This window comes from Lethenteron reissneri, chromosome 18, assembly GCF_015708825.2.
Source record: "Lethenteron reissneri isolate LAM-NWPU_2019-01 chromosome 18, ASM1570882v1, whole genome shotgun sequence".
NCBI lineage: Eukaryota > Metazoa > Chordata > Hyperoartia > Petromyzontiformes > Petromyzontidae > Lethenteron > Lethenteron reissneri.
Genome location: NC_083796.1, coordinates 6,884,090 through 6,900,913, shown reverse-complemented (window position 1 = coordinate 6,900,913; position 16,824 = coordinate 6,884,090). Strand labels below are relative to the sequence as shown.

Genomic DNA, 16,824 nt, shown 5'->3' with positions numbered 1-16,824 from the left:
CTTTTTGTGACGCCGTGTGACGAGGGGGGGGGGTCAAAAATCGTCCAAAACCCCAAAATCGCGTGACGTCATTTATGGACGGCCCCTAACATTGCTTGTTTACTGGGATGAGTGACCACCAACCATGAGCATACAACAGATGTAATGGACGTTTCGGGCATAAGAGGGCAGTGCATCACAATTCACTGTTCTGCACGCTACATCCCACTCCATTTCACAAGCGTGGCCACTGACGTATGATAACAAACAAACCAAATATCCCTCACGGCCACGAAAGGCTTGGGGAAGCCCTTAATATCAGAATCCGAATATTTATTCCTACTGCGGGAATCCATTGGGACGGGTTAGAAAGTTAACAACAAACAATTAAAAAACATGGTACAGCGATCGAGGATAATCACGATAACACAGGAGTGGATTGGCAAATAGGGCTGTGCCAATTGTTTCACTGAAGATGGTCAACTCAATTAAAGACCACTTGGGTAAGTAGTGCTGACGGGGTCAATTGCCTGCCCGCCCGTGTGCCCCCTTGGCATGAGCCATCACTCGAGTTCTTGCGAGGAACGCCGCGATATGGCGATACGGCGATATATATCTTACTATATAAGTTCCACGATAATCGTGCAACTCCTTTCGTTAACATAGTTCTATCGTGATAATCTTCGCTCACTACATACATTTTTTTTTATTTTATATCCAAATTGTGTATTTGTTTATGCACTAACAAACACATTGGCTTTGTAAATGAACTTTAAAGTACGTCTTCATTCATCCTGGGAGTAGAGCAAAGCACAACTACATCCAGAAATACGCACACCTCCGATATAAACACACTTCTGATACCAAACACGCTTCCTATACGATCTGAAACACTTCTGATATAAGCACAGTGTGTGTGTGTATGGGGGTGCATGCGTGGGTGGTGAGCGCGCACTGCGCTACGAAACCGGTGACCCGAGTTCGACTCCTGCTCATGGCCAACATCGATGACAAATATCTAAGCCGGTCCCTACCCACCCTCGACCCCACGCCGAGGTCGACTCAGCCTTAAATTAGTACCGAGTGCCATGCAAAAACATCAGCAATGGGGAAACAAAAGCGGCCGGAGGTGGTCTGATCAACCACCCCTCCTCGTGTGCCGTGCCGCCCTTAATAGGTGCTCGCTAACACATAACTCTCCGACAGTCTGTTGAAGCTATAGGGGGGGGGGGTGGGATGTTTGTTTGTGTCACAAAGGTGGCATGGTGCTGCAGGCTACTCGGACCTTAATAGGTGCTCGCTAACACTTGGCCCCAACAGAGCCTCTTTAGGTGGGTGGGGGGACACCAGTGACGATTATTTGAACCGGTCCTGGGCCTCCCCTAGGTCGGCTCAGCCTCAAATGAGTACCTGGTGCGATGTGTAAACATCGCCATTTGGGGAGACAAAGGCGGCCGGGCGTGGTGTTGGCCACCCACCCTCTCGTGTGCCGTGCCGGCCTTCATAAGTGCTCGCTAACAGCACTTGCCCCTACAGTCTGTTAAGGCTACACGGGGGATCTTTGTCTTTGGACGCGCGTTTTGGGTGAGCGTAGCGGTCAGCTGCGAACCCGGCGAACCCGAGTTCGATCCCCCTCCCCCAACCCCCTAAAATCGAACTCGGCCTCAAACGAGTGCATGTTGTGTGTGGACATCGCTGCTCGCTCAAAGAGCACTTTCCCCATCAGCCCGCCAGAGGCTACACGGGAGACCTTTGCCGCTTGGACGCGCTCTCCGAGTGTTGATGTGCCGCGTGTTATGTGGTGTTGTGTCTGCGCCCACGCACACTCTCACACACAGACTCACATTCACTCACTCACACACTCACACACACTCACACACACACTGACTCACACACACTGACACACTCTCACTCACACACTGACTCACACACACTCACACACTCTCACTCACACACTCTCACTCACACACTCTCACTCACACACTCACACACACTCACACACTCACACACTCACACACTCACACACTCACACACACTCACACACTCACACACTCACACACACTCACACACACTCACTCACACACTCACACACTGACACACTCACACACACACTCACACACTCACACACACACTGACTCACACACACTCACACACTCTCACGCACACACACTCACTCACACTCACACACTCACACACACACTCTCACTCACACACTCACTCTTACACACACTCACTCACACACACACTCACTCACACACTCACACACTCACTCTCACACTCACTCACACACTCACTCACACACTCACACACACACTCACTCTCACACTCACTCACACACTCACTCACACACTCACTCACACTACTCACACACACTCACACACTCACACACACTCACACACTCACACTCACTCACACACACTCACTCACACACTCTCACACACACACTCTCTCACACACTCACACACTCTCACACACAGACTCACATTCACTCACTCACACACTCACACACACTCACTCTCACACTCACTCACTCACACACACACTCACACACACTCACACACTCAAACACACTCACACACTCACTCTCACACACTCACTCACACTCACTCACACTCACACACAGACTCACATTCACTCACACACTCACTCACTCACACTAATCACACACGCTCACACACTCACTCTCACACACTCACACACTCACTCACACACTCACTCACACTCACTCACACTCACTCACACTCACACACAATCACACACACTCTCTCACACAATCACACACACTCTCACACACAATCACACACACTCTCTCACACAATCACACACACTCTCACACACACTCACTCTCACTCTCCTCTCTCCCCTCCTCCTCCTGCTTCCCTGCTGGAGCCCTGGGGCAGGGGGGGGTGCAGGGGGGGGTGACAGGGGGGGGTGCAGGGGGGGTGACAGGGGGGGGTGCAGGGGAGGGGTGACAGGGGGGGGGACAGGGGGGTGCAGGGGGGGGGACAGGGGGGGGGACAGGGGGGGGTGCAGGGGGGGGGTGCAGGGGGGGGACAGGGGGGTGACAGGGGGGGGTGCAGGGGAGGGGGGACGGGGGGGGACGGGGGGGACAGGGGGGGGGCAGGCGGGGCTGGTCGGCACGAGCCTCGCGGTCGTCATCGCAACGCGGCGCTCAGTGCGAGCGGCCGCAGGCGCAGAGCAGCCGCACAGCGAGCGAGGCAGCGAGCAGCGCTCGACACGCAAACTCATCCGTCTCCTCCGTCTCCTCCTTCTTTAGTCGGCTATCCTGCGCTCGGATATCCTGCGTACCTATTGCTGCTGCTGCTGATGATCCTATAGAGACTATAGTATAGACGCAGGCAGTACAGCTGGCGTGTGTGTGCCTATTGGTGCTGATCCTATAGACAGGCAGTACAGCTCTCACGTGTGTGCCTATTGCTGCTGCTGATGATGGTCCTATAGAGTCTTTAGTATCGACGCAGGCAGTAGAGCTGGCGTGTGTGTACCTATTGGTGTTGATGATGATCCTATAGAGTCTATAGTATAGACGCAGGCAGTACAGCTAGAGTGTGTATGCATATTGCTGCTGCTGATCCTATAGACACAGGCAGTACAGCTAGAGTGTGTGCCTATTGCTGCTGATCCTATAGACACAGGCAGTACAGCTAGAGTGTGTGCCTATTGCTGCTGATCCTATAGAGACAGGAGGCAGGACAAGCTCTGCACAGTCCCAGGTCAATCGCAGAGTGCAGCCCGGACAGTCTTCTTCCACTGCTCGTCTGAACACGCACCACCTCTTGAGAAAGGGGCTTTATCTCTCTCCATCACACAGACAGGACAGGCAGACTCCTGGATAGGCAATACAGGCAGAGAAGACGAGGCAAAACAAGAATAATAATTATAATAAGAAGGGCAAGAAAAAGGGGACGGGCAGGGGGGTGGTGGGGGAAGTCCTTTCCCAGTTTTGTTTTAGTCTTTTTTTATTTCTCTTACGAGTAGTCCCAGAGAGTTGCGCGTGTGGATAAGGAAGAGGAGAAGCAGCAGCAGCAGAGAGAGAATCAGAGGGAGGGGAAACAGTGTGGGTAGACACCGAGCAAGCCCAGAGAACAGGACCCACAAAAAAAACCCATACAACACACACACAGAGAGAGAGAAGAGAGAGAGCAAAGGCAGGCAGGCAAGGCAAGGCAGCAATGTCGTCCATTTTGCCATTCACGCCACCCATCGTGAAGCGTCTCCTGAGCTGGAAGAAGGGCGAAGTGCAGAGCAGCCAGGAGGAGAAATGGTGCGAGAAGGCCGTGAAGAGCTTGGTGAAGAGGCTCAAGAAGACCGGGCAGCTGGACGAGTTGGAGAAAGCCATCACGTCGCAGACGAGCGCGACCAAATGCATCACCATCCCCAGGTATTTGACGTCGTCGTGGAGTTTAATTGGGGTTGTGTACGGGCAAGTTTTTGTTTCCACGGGTGGTTTTAGTAGCTCGCCACGAATTCGTGTTTTATATGTGGGTTTTTGTTTGTTTGTTGCAAGTCGATCTGGTTTGAAATAACAGTACCAGCATTCTAGCGGTGGGGTGGTTGTGGAGGTGGGGAGTGTTGGTGGACATGACAGATTACCATGTTGGAAAGTTCGTCCACATGTCCAGGAACTGCTGCTGCTGCTGCTGTGCCTTATTTGCCTTTTGATCCGTCTTGTTACGAGGCTTCTCTGCTATTTCTGTGACTCAAACTCTGCCTTGCCGAAAGAGAGAGACTGTTAAGTTTCAAATGGCATGCTGCTACGAAACGGGACCTCGGTAAACTCTCTGCTTCCACCTAACCAATTGCTGCATTATCTTTGTACCAATTAATGCGTGGGTCTCCTTCAGTGCCCGGCTGGACTCATTCCTTCTGTATCAAGATGGTAACGTCGTTTGCTGTTGTTGGTGTTGTTGTTGTTGAGAGATTGTTGTATACTGCATTGTTCTCGTTGGCCACCCTCCCTATAACGGTCCGAGTGTGTTTTTTGCACATCCTTCAGCCCATTGTTCAACTCGCACAAAGGCAAACGCAAAGATTATATTTATAATCCCCCTTATAGCCTCTCACAGACTGTTGGGGCGAGCGCCGTTCGCGAGCACTTTTCAAGGCCCGCACGGCACAAGATGGGATGGGGTGACCAGCACGACGTCCGCTCGGCCGCCTTTGTCTTCCCATTGCTTTTGCTCACACACACGTCCGGTACAGTACTCTTATGAGGCCGAGCCGACCTAGGGGAGGCCCGGGACCGGTTCAGATATTCGTCACTGTGTTATTGGTCGTGAGCGGAAATTGAACTTGCACCAAATCACTCCACTACCGTTGCCCACGTAGTAAAAGACTCCCACGTTTGCCGTGTAGCCTTTAACAGACTGTCGGGGTAAAGCTTGGGTAGCCAACACCACGCCCGAGCCGCCTTTGTCTCCCCCCAAGACGCGATGTTTACCCACCGCACCAGATGCTCATTTGAGGCTAAGTCAACCTTGGGGGAGGCCCAGGACCGGGAGTCGAACTCGGGTCGCAGGGTTCGTGGTGCAGTGGCTGCACGGCCACCCACATTATAATCACGCACGCACCAAGCTCACACGTGCGCGCAGTGTGACTGAGCAGGCGTCGTGCGCTGCTGCTTGTGATGATGGTGATGCGAGTACAGTGATGTAGTGTAAAGTTCGTGCGGGGATGTTGCTGATGGAGGCGGGATAATGAATTGGGGCTGGGAAACACATGGCATGCAGATGCCAGATGCATGTCTGGCTGGCGTCTCAGCTGCCAGCAATACAACTGTTTGCATCCAGTAAACAAATCCACACAACGTGTAATACATATTGGGGTGGCGGCTCTTGTGCTGAGCGCATTGCATTACGAAGAGTTAATTTATGGGTCCCGGCTAACATCAGTGGCAGTGATGAGTGGTGGATATCTGAACTGGTTCCGGCCACCCATCCCCTTTTCCTACATGTACCACCTTCACCGATCCGCATTGACCACGTTAAACTAGTGGGGTGAATTTGTATTTTTTACCTACGTGACTTTACCGAAAAAACCTAAGAATATGAATCCTTGCAGTCACAAAAGCTTCAAATCTAGAATATAAAAGGGTGAAGTATAGTCAAAGAAACCCACTCTTCTCGCCCCCCCCCACGACCAACGCAGCTTGGGGAGGGAGGCCTTTATCCAGCACGTGGATTGATTGACTAAAGGTTGTAAAATATAATAAACATACACGCATGCTGAAACGCATGCCGTGTCTGTCATGGGGATCGTTTGGTCTTAAGTCGTCTGCTCAGAAATGAAAGTGGGGGAGTGGAGGGCAGGATACCGGCCCAGACAATATATCACTCGCCACTGATGTTAGCCGTGGCCGGGAATAGAACTCAGGTCGCCTGGGATCACAGGGCAACCCACTGCACGCATTCTCCCTCCCCCCCCCCACTTTAACAACACATGCATTTACAACAGTAAATGGTCTCTATTCTAGTAGCATATGCACACATACACATAAACACACACACAAAGACTCGCAACATTCAAGTGGACTGCCTTCCAAACATGTATAATAGGCTGACGTTTCAAACGACAGCCCTACTTGAGAGCAGAGAGCAAGAAGGGTCATTGGTCCAAACATCAGCCTATTCTATATTTATGTTGCGTTGTAGGGCATTCTTGATGACACGTGGAAAGTTTCTGTTTGCACACCACTCCACTTTTAAATTTTCAATTCCACGGTAATGTGTTACAGAATTGGGACAGCATAGGGTCCTGATAATCACATCCATTAACACGGGCATCATCTCGGCTTTTAATAGTTTCTTAACAAAACGCATAACATCGCTGTGTCGAAAATGTCCCCATTGTTATTACAATTCCGTTTAACATGTAAATTCCGCAAAGCGCAGAATTGCCCGCATGCCAAATCTACAGAGTAGTGTGAGTGTGGTACATACAGGACCACTTTCACTGCCTATTGGGTTGAATACTGTAGCTGGTCGCCACCTACTGTATGCTGCTTAAACAAATCTCTGTGCAGCGTTTCACAGCGTTAAGTTAAGCGCCGGCATTCTTGAACTTGACACGACACTTTTACGTCGAACAGTTCAAATCCAACACCGCACTAAGCACAATACCAGACAAGAGTCCGTTTGATTTAAGAGATTCGCAGGGGTAATTAGCACTTGGTAGTGGCAAGTGAGATGGATGAGACTTATTGGGTTGAGATGATCTCAAAAATATTGCCTTCCTAAAGTGCAGTAAATACGACCATCAGCATCATCATTCGCCATTGTCCATCCACTGCTGGATGAAAGCCTCTTGATGGCTTTTGCCATCCCTCACATTCCTGCGATGGCACAATCCCATCTCACTCCTCCACACATGAACTAATCTCATCACTCCGATCTCGACAGTGGTAGTACTTTCGAGTGCAACCCATTGTTAGTCATTGTCCACTGCTGGATGAAGGCTGCCCCGTGCTATCGCCATTCTTCATGGTTGTGTGTTGCCACAATCCATCTCGCTCCTTCACGTGGACTAATCCCACCGCTCCATCTCCCTCTCCTCTCGGACACGTTCCATACTATGGCTGTGCAAATACAGTTACAGCACTAGCAGTCATTTCTGACTCATGAATGCCCTTACTTACAAATTGTTTGGAGGCCTAGTGCTAAGAGGGTGGGATTGAACCGGTGTCACAAGTTTTAGCGCATTGCCCTAACCACTGCAGAACCATTGGCACTTGCCAATGGTAAGATGTCTTGCTCACAGCACTGCTTGCATAGACGCCCCCACTTGAGGTAGCTTTATATAACCTCCCTAGGGATTTTGGCCTCCCTTTGTGTAGGCTGGCCATACGTCTTAGATTAGGTGTCAGTATCTTACACTTTACCCCACCACTCTCGGTCTGCCCATAGGCTAACTTGACTGACCTGTCGGCCGACAAAGCAGCAGCACCCTTTGCAATGCGACAATGATCTATAATGATTATTGACCGACATTTTGCTACACGTTAGACGCATAATGTGAAGAGAGAGACCTGCGATAAACCCATCACAGTGTTTCTCTATGGAGTAATAGCATATATATAGTTCCATCAGCAGCCTTACGTGTAAACATAAAATTTCCACGAGCTCGAAAAAGTCACAACAATTTGGAATGTAGCCATGCAACTGCCCAGGGATTGGCTCACAATAATGCACTGGCATCCGTGCGATGTGTTGTGCTGCTGCCAGAGTTTGAGGGCTCCCACACGTACGTAATGACAAACTCCGAGGAGGAGGTGGAGGACATGGGCGAATGGGCACCGACTGTCTGCAGCAGGAACGGTTTAATTGTTTATACAGAGCGCCTCTCGACTCACACCTAAACCACTTTGAAGTGCATTTGTCAAGAGATGTTTTCGTGCCCCGGCTCCGTTCCTCCCTCCGGGAGAGTGGAGAGCCGTCCCCCCAGAGGGGAAGAGACGAAAACAAATGATTACACGAAGTAAACACTTGTGAGCCACCGAGAGAGAACATTGGGGGGAGGCTCCACCCTGTTGCCGGTTGCCTCGCTCGGACAGCAGACCAGAGGACCGTACTTTAGCCAGAAAATGACAGCTGCTGCATTGCCAAGTGAAGGAGCGCTGCTTGCAAGCGAGATGCTGATTTTTATCTTGGGCAGATGATTTGCTCGCGATTGCTCAACAGACCTTTAAGTGCTGTGGAGGAGGCATTTCAAGTTCCTCCTCCCCGCCTTTCGCTCAGTCGGTTTGTTGTGTCGCACGGCTATTTATAGCGGGTGTCTGGGCAGACTTTCGGCTAGCTGGACCTCGGCCAGACTGGTGGGGTCATATCATCGGGGGGGAGAGGGGGGGGGGAGTTGGGAACGTCCGAGTGACTGGCGGTGGTGGAACGCTGAACGTCGATGGGAGGTGTTCTACTGCTACCACTTACTGTAAGTGCCAAACTTGTCAGGCTCCATCCAGGAGTGCCCAGAGCGAGTGGCTCACAAATCAGCCCTTGGCTCATGCGTGGTGTGTTATGGCATGGGGGATTCTGGGTGAATTATCGGGGGTTTTTTTACGGTAAAATAAGAGCAAATAATGTTGTCTCTATGGTAAGCGGAATGGCGCTTTCCAATTAATTGTGTGTAAGAAAACATTTTTACAGGGCTGTATATGTCATTACTTTATAACTGTGCATGTGTGCACTTACTGCAAGCCCGATAAATGACGTCTACAGTTAATGAAAACTTAATACATCAAATTCGGCATATGCGTGTATGTACTTGAATGGTCCAAAAACCCAAAATGTAATGTACTCTTTGTTTCTTTTGGTTTAAAAAGAAACGGATGTCGTGTTACCAGGTCATTTTTCAGGTGTGGACTGTAGCATTTTCATCTGCACAATGCCTGTTATTCAACTAACAGCGCTAATGGGTTTTGTTCAATGGTAAAGTGATATAGAATTCAACTTGTTAATGTTTAAGGACTTTAATTAAAGCCAGCTGGATACTTCGCGCGGAGCACGCGTGGTGTGCCATGTGGGGTTTATACTTGCGGTGTTTGTTCCTTGGCTACTTAATTCCACACACTGCTCATTAGAATAATTCACAGAATGGAGCCGGTGAGATATCATTGCCGGCTCTCGCGAGCATCGGCTATCCCTTTTAATGCTGCCTTTTGTCATTTATACGTTGCACAGTATTTTACGGTCCCCCTTGTCAGCTGCTGAATAGACGGCCACCGCCGCCACCATCACGACGATGGGGCCAACAGAGAGGGGAGGGCTTGGTTCCAGCCATCCTGTTATCAACGTCGCAGCTGCTGTGCACGTGGCCTCAAAATGTTCACTTTTCGCAAAAAAATATATAAAATCTTAAGCCCAGGAGGAGAAAGATGTGCTCGCAGAGAGATCCACGAGTTTACAGTCACCGCCACGATCGTCTCTGCGGTGTGCCGTGCCCATCTCTACGTTGGGTTTTAAGCCCAGCGTCCCCGTCTGTTTGCACATGGTCAAAGGTCCCGAGACACCCTTTGTTGGTGGTGTTTGGGGTCTTTTAAGCTGCTGCTGCTGCATGACTGCAGTGATACCTAACTTACTGGGTTTATACATCACCTCACTGCATGTTAAATATTAGTTGTGTAAACTATTCACCCCCCCGCCACTCACACACACACGTTTCGATTAACTGTCACAATTCAAGATCATGATGTTTTTTTTATTCCAGACTCAATTATACATTTAATATTCTGGTGAATGTCGTGGCCTCTAGCGGCTGTGTGAGTAACGTGAGCCTAAGTGGCGGTGACATAACCACGGCACTTGTGCCAAGCTAGGTGCATCTTGAGGCCACGTGGAGTGTCGGAGGCTCGCTGGCAGGAGGTCACGGGACGGACCCAGATGTTGTGAATTGACTGAGATGACTGGCAGATGCGCCCATCTATCCTGCTGACCATCGTATGAACCTAAGAACATTATACCATAGACCAGTGGTTATTAATATTTACTGCAGCCTTGCACCCATTTGGTTCTCAATCGTTAAAACATGTACAGTGTTAATAAACACAGAGGTTTGATGAAACAAAGTAGTTGTACTTTCGTGCACGTGCTTAATTTGTTTCGATGATATATATTCTAAAACAATTTGGCCATGTCTCGCACCCCCAGAAAGGGCATCTCGCACCCCAGGTAAAAAATCACTGCCATATACAAATTGAAAGAGAAAAAAAACGTAGATTCGCGTGTTTTCGGCGCGACATTTTAAAAAAATCAATGGCAATTGATGGAATTAAGTAATGGAATACCGCTACTAAACACCGCATGTGAACGTGGCTAAGAGGGATCCCTCCTGATCCGTGCACAGTAAACCAGAATGCGGAGGCCATCTGCGTTGTTCGGAGCAAGGGGGAGGTAGTGGAAGATAACGACGCTTTCAGGTGGCCGGGGAAGTGTGCCCGGCTTTTCCACGCCATCGCGAATGACTTAATGCTGTCACGGGCCAAGTCACGTGGCCCAACCAGATTAGTCAAACGTACATTTAAATGCAGTCATATTAATTAAAAATGGGATCATTTAAACACTTAACATCGAGAATATGTTCTTGTCATCTCCTTTAAATAGAGGGGGGGGGGGGGCGGTGGAGACACTTGGGTGGTAACGCAGATTTGACACGGATGATGTTGAGCGAATACGCCGAATAAAGTAGTGGAAATATTTCAGACGTGCAATTTTTTTGTCAATTAAATAAATTTATATTTCAATAGGTTTTTTTTTGCACAACAGAGCACCAAGACAGCTGTTGTGATGTTCTCTAGAGTTTAGGCTGACCATATCCTCGATGCAGACAGTACAGTATACTGCTATTACCACTCGTGTTTATGCAAATCCGTTTGCTGTTACTGAGAAGTGCAAAGAAGGAGAGTTGGCATTCATTGCTTCGAATTACATTGAGAGATGGAGAGAGGGACACGTGGATTCGAGAAGAAAAGTTGGTTGTTTTGGGCAGGACAGGATCCTTGGAAGGGATGATGATGATGGCTGGTGGTCGAGAATACTGTGCTCAAGGAGTGGCAGCCAAGGTTTCAGAACACAGAAACCGAGGAGATGGAGCGATGAAATCAGGTCATGCGTGCAGGTTTTAGAGTAGTGACATCGCGGGATTCACGAGAGGTCCAGGTGGATTGTGGAAGCCGTTATCCAGCAGTGACGATGATGCTGAATGCATTGGCAACATTTTCTACAATAATATTTATTTTTATGTAAATTTGTTTTTAACGTACACGTATAAATATTGTGTATTCTGTTGACATTTATATGCTAGAAATTTCATACTGCAGTTCTACATTTTTTAAATATTGTAATAATAATATATATGCGCGCATCTAATTTTCCAGTCCAATTGCTAAATGAGGGTGTCCCCACACCATGAAGGTCGGGGGTGCAATTTGACCATACTTCACCACTCCGCTTGGTGCGGGTTGGTGAAGATGGGGAGCATAAATGTAGGGGGCACAGTACTGTACAACAATGCATGTTTCTGCACTTCCCTCTGCTGAAAATGTCGCTCTGCAGCCTATAACGCCTGCTTTATGTTCAATAGAGTGGTCACCCATCCAAGCACTATCCAGGCTCAAGCCTGGCAAAATTGTATTCATTGGGGATTTGGTCATAGGCATTGTAATAACATTAATTATGCAGAAAAAATGACGGTACGTTATCATTCAACTGTTGGATGATGGCCTCCCATTGCCTCTTGGTCACGATGATTGTTATTTGACTTTGGTTATTGGGTTGTTTGACCATACTTCACCATGCTGCTCAATGCAAGTTGGATATGTTGGGGGGGGGGGGGGGGGGCGAGGAGTTGTGGTGGTGCAGCACCGGTTCAGATATCACTCCCTACTTGAATCCAGCTCAGGTCGCGCGAACAGCTGCGCCACCACTCTCCATCCGTATATTACAATGCAGCGTCAATTACGAATGCATTGAGTGTTTTGTTTACGATGTAACGCTGCGCTTTAATCAAGCAATTTTGTTCATTCACTCGTACCCCTCTATTTAGACCCTCGGGTAAAAGCCATTAACACAACTCCCCTTTGCAAGGGAAGACCTGCGGGGAAAAAATACATAAATCATTGCAACATACCTGTTACTCATCCATATGGTTAACCCAAATCACGCACACAATGTATGCGGCAATGCAGTGGTTTAGCACACCGCACTATTGAGCCCGCAACTTGAATTCGATTGCTAGGCTACAGAATAACATCCATGGCAAGTGATATCTGAACCATTCTACCCCACATTGCCCCTTCACCAACCAGGCACTGACCGGCACGGTGAAATATGGTGAACAAGCCCCCGGGCGACCAACACAGTGCGGGCAAGCCCTCACCCAGCACTGCGTTGACAACGAGCCGTAACTTTACAGTATTATTTTTCATTGTACTGTAAACATGGGCCGGTGTTATTGAACGTGCCGTGGTATAACACTGTGGAATGTTGAAGAACTAGTCCGAAGCTGTGGTCGCGCATACGCCGAGCGGGCACATACAGCAGCGGCTCGGGCGACACATTCAAGCACACAGACCTCCCAACAGAACCGATGCCCGAAATGCATCTGACATATTTGGCCCACTGTGATGTTGACCATGGGTTCTGCTCTGCTTGAGGCTGGCGTGGAGAGAAAGGGCCCATTGTAGGTGGAGACAGACTCCACAAATAGACAGGAAGGCGCAAAGTGAGTCCACTTTCGACTCTTAGGGCATGGTGCCGCCGGATAAAGGAATTTGTGTGTTGGTAAATACAGCAAGCGTTTTCGTTTACAGGAAAAAGTTTCTCAACATTGAGAAAGGGGGGTGAGGATGGACATTCGGTATTTTGACGCAGTTTTAGGCGACGATTAATTCACACAGGATGTGTCGTTGAAATAATTTTAAATGAAATAAAAACCTCTTCTTACATGCAGCATTACAGTTTGCAATTTGCACGTGCTCATACATACAGTCCTCCACGTTCACACTCTTCATGTGTAATGGTGTCACGATCATCAAAAAATGTGTGGGCCTTCATTGCGCCAACCACCGTCCACGTTCCACCGCCTTGTAGAAGGGGGGCCCCTTGCGTGGTGAGGCTGGTGTCATGACAGATCTGCTGGAATCATACTCTTAGGTTTTTTCGGTAAAGTCACGTAGGTAAAAATAATAGAAATAATAGAAATAAATAAAAAAGCATGTGATTCATTCATTTAAATTTGTATTTATTATTTTTTTCTATTATTATTTATATTATTTATATTATTTATTTTTACCTACGTTACTTTACCGAAAAAACCTAAGAGTATGAATCCTTGCAGTCACGAAAGCTTCAAATCTAGATCTGCTGGAACACAAGAGTCCCTTGGATGGTACTGTGATGGCAACGGTAATCGCATGCTGCATTTGAAATGCATTTTTCCTCCGTATCAATTGTTGTTGCCATGTCATGCATGCTTTTAATAATGCGCATGCAGGGTACAAACCGGTTTCCATTTTAAAAAGTCCGACGGCTGTACCGCTTCCCAGGTTTTGAACACTTAAAGCACAAGTGGTCAGCACCAAGGAGCCTGCCAAGGAAAGCACAATATTTCGTGAAAACTTGTATTGGCAGTGGTGCACGAGCACACATTGTGCGATACAAAACTCAACACGTTTGTCGGCGACACTGCCCTGAAGAATGGAAGAAGGACCATTGCTCGGATCCCATGATATGTTTATATTTCATCTTCAGCAAAGGTTATATTGACGAACGTATTGACTTTTTGGAAATCCCTCCAGAGACAAGTTTTCTCCACAACTGTCGGAAGCAAGCAGTACCACCCCCCGACTGCCGTACTTCGAGCCATCGTCCGCGGCCATCCTAAAAACGGATCCCTTTTGTCCATAAGCGCGTGGGAAGGATCTTCCGTCACGCAATATAAAAAAACAAAGTAGGTCCAGTAAAAGAAGTGTAGATGAGGAGGGGGGGGGCTTTTGGCAGTGGTTGGGGGAGGGCCCTGGGCCTTTGCCTGTGGGCTTAGAGTCATTTCCTCTCGGCTGACTCAGACGTGCTGGGGAGGCTGGGGGGGGCGGCGGGCAGGGGGTACGGGATGCGTGGGAGGGTCGGTGTGTGTGTGTGTGTGGCGGACGGAGGGGAAGCTCACAGCACACACATGTTTGCTGATGGTGCACGTTTCTTTCTCTGACTTGCAGAGCCCTACTAGCTGCAGTCCCGTCCCCTCCCCCCAGGTTTCACATGCTGATGGTTTTAGCAGGGCCGGCGAAAGGAAATAAAATCAACGTGGAGTGCTCGTTAGGTTATAGCCGTGACATGGTATACGGTTACAGAGAGAGAGAGAGAAGTTAGCAAGCCTGCCGAGATTAGTGCACGGCTAAACAATGCCACGTTTGTGCGAAGTGTCGATGGTCTGCAGCCCACACTCCTCCTGTACGTTATGTGCACGTGGCTGTTTCTGCAGATATGGGTCTGCGGGTCGTGGAAAGCTTTCAGGGCGGTGGAATAGGTGTGTGGAGCAAGTGAGGTCGTGCAGGAAGATGTGCGTGGAACGATAAAGAGTGGTCGTGGGGGGTGGGGGGTGGAGTTGGGGTTTTTTTGCTACTTAAAATTGACGATTCAACCGACCACAAATTAAGGTGTTGACCATACGTTACACGTGTTGCAACTTGCGATCGATAACGTGTTTTTCGACATGGCAAAGTATAATTCCAGTCCCGGTGGTGCAGGCAGTTACGTTCTACAAAATAGCCGCAAAATACGGTTTTTAACAGCGGGGGGGAACAAAAAAACAAGCCCCTTTGTGAGCTCACAAACTGTAAAGCATGACAATCGACAATTCTCATTGCAGTTGTGTCAATTCAGTTTAAAGGAAAATTGCCAGTATTTAGAGGCATCAAAATTAATACTCCGGTGCCACGGTTGTTTACAGCGCCGAGGACCCATGAAATGTCACACCGGTATCGTTTGGACCTGATCCAGATGTCTGTTGCCGCTGTCAGTCTGTACGTGGAACTTTTTGGTTTGGCACACAGACATAATTAGAGGTAGCGGCATTTGTTTTTTGCGCACTGCCCCCCCAGCCATCTCACGGCGAGTTCCAACCTGCCGCTCCGATCGAATCGATGCACGCGAGCTACGGCATCTCTCTCTCTCTCTCTGTGTTTTGTTTGGGGACTTTTATAAAATTGTGATCTCAAAGGCGCTTTTGTACCAGTCGGCCTGCCAGCTGCACTTGGCTTTCGACCAGCGGCGGTTTAGTCGAGATAAAGTGATAAGGCAAGGAACGTCGTCGTTGCAGAGGTTGGGGTGGTTTAAACATCTTGACTTTTGAGAAACGGCTCTCTCGCATTCGCCCCAGACTGCTAATTCTCTTCGTTCGCTCCTCGCTTTACACGTTCGCGCAGTGGAGCAGTCACTCACTGGGCAGTCGTGGCGGGATGGCCCACTCACGCACAGCAATTCCATGAATTGTCACGATTCAGGGCCACGATTCGATGCACACCTTGATATTTGCTTTGTTAATATGCACCAAAATACTGCACTGCGTTCGCTTTGACCATCTCGTTTGCATTGTTTCTCATTTCATCTCGGTCTAATTGGCTACATTGCCCTAAAACAACATTCGCATCGCATTTAAAACACGTTTTAAACGAGATGCGTGATTTAGTGTGTCTATCGTGAGCCTTAAAGAATCGATCGATGTAATTGATCCTTAATAATCCACTCACAACGCTGCACGTGGTGGGGAGGGGGGGGGTATTCAACCATGTTTCACCCCACTGGTCAGTGTGGTTTGGCGACCGTGGGAAGCATGGCTATTGTCGTATCGTGCAGTTAGTACGACGGTGGATATTACCGCACTGCACTCTGCTGACAACGCCTGCTTTACTCCCGGTGGTAGCTCATCCCGGCAATGTCCACGCTTCTTCAACATCCCTGCTTAGCTCCTGAGAACTGTCGCGACCGGGTGCATTCCGGGCGATTTTTGTAATCCGCTAAGAATAGACGTCAATCAATAATTGTGTGCATCCTTGCACCCCCTACAGGGGACAACAACAACAGCCTTAACTCTGAAATGGCCTTGAAGAGTTAACGGAAGTGTTGCAGTGCGGGGTTGTGTAATGTTTATGCGTAACGTTGCAAACGCTCGCACGCAAAAGCAGTGCACCCCTTTGCACGTCACCGGGGACGTCGGTGCAACTTGGGAACGTCGGTGCAACATGCTGGGGCTGTGAGACTTTGGAAAACGTATGTGTGTGCTCCTACGCACGTCCGCAATCCAGTCCGAATAACTCATACACTTCAAGTCACACACGTGTTT

General features: G+C 49.0%; 1 protein-coding gene across 1 annotated transcript in view; it reads left to right on the top strand.

Moving 5' to 3' along the window:
- The first annotated feature begins 3,155 nt into the window (after positions 1-3,155).
- Positions 3,156-16,824, top strand: part of LOC133343779 (mothers against decapentaplegic homolog 3-like) — a 28,541-nt gene continuing 14,872 nt past the window's right edge. Inside the window, exon 1 of the mRNA XM_061553602.1 lies at positions 3,156-4,381. Coding sequence (XP_061409586.1) covers positions 4,173-4,381 — 209 coding nt within the window. The 5' untranslated portion in view covers positions 3,156-4,172. The remainder of the gene's footprint in view (positions 4,382-16,824) is intronic.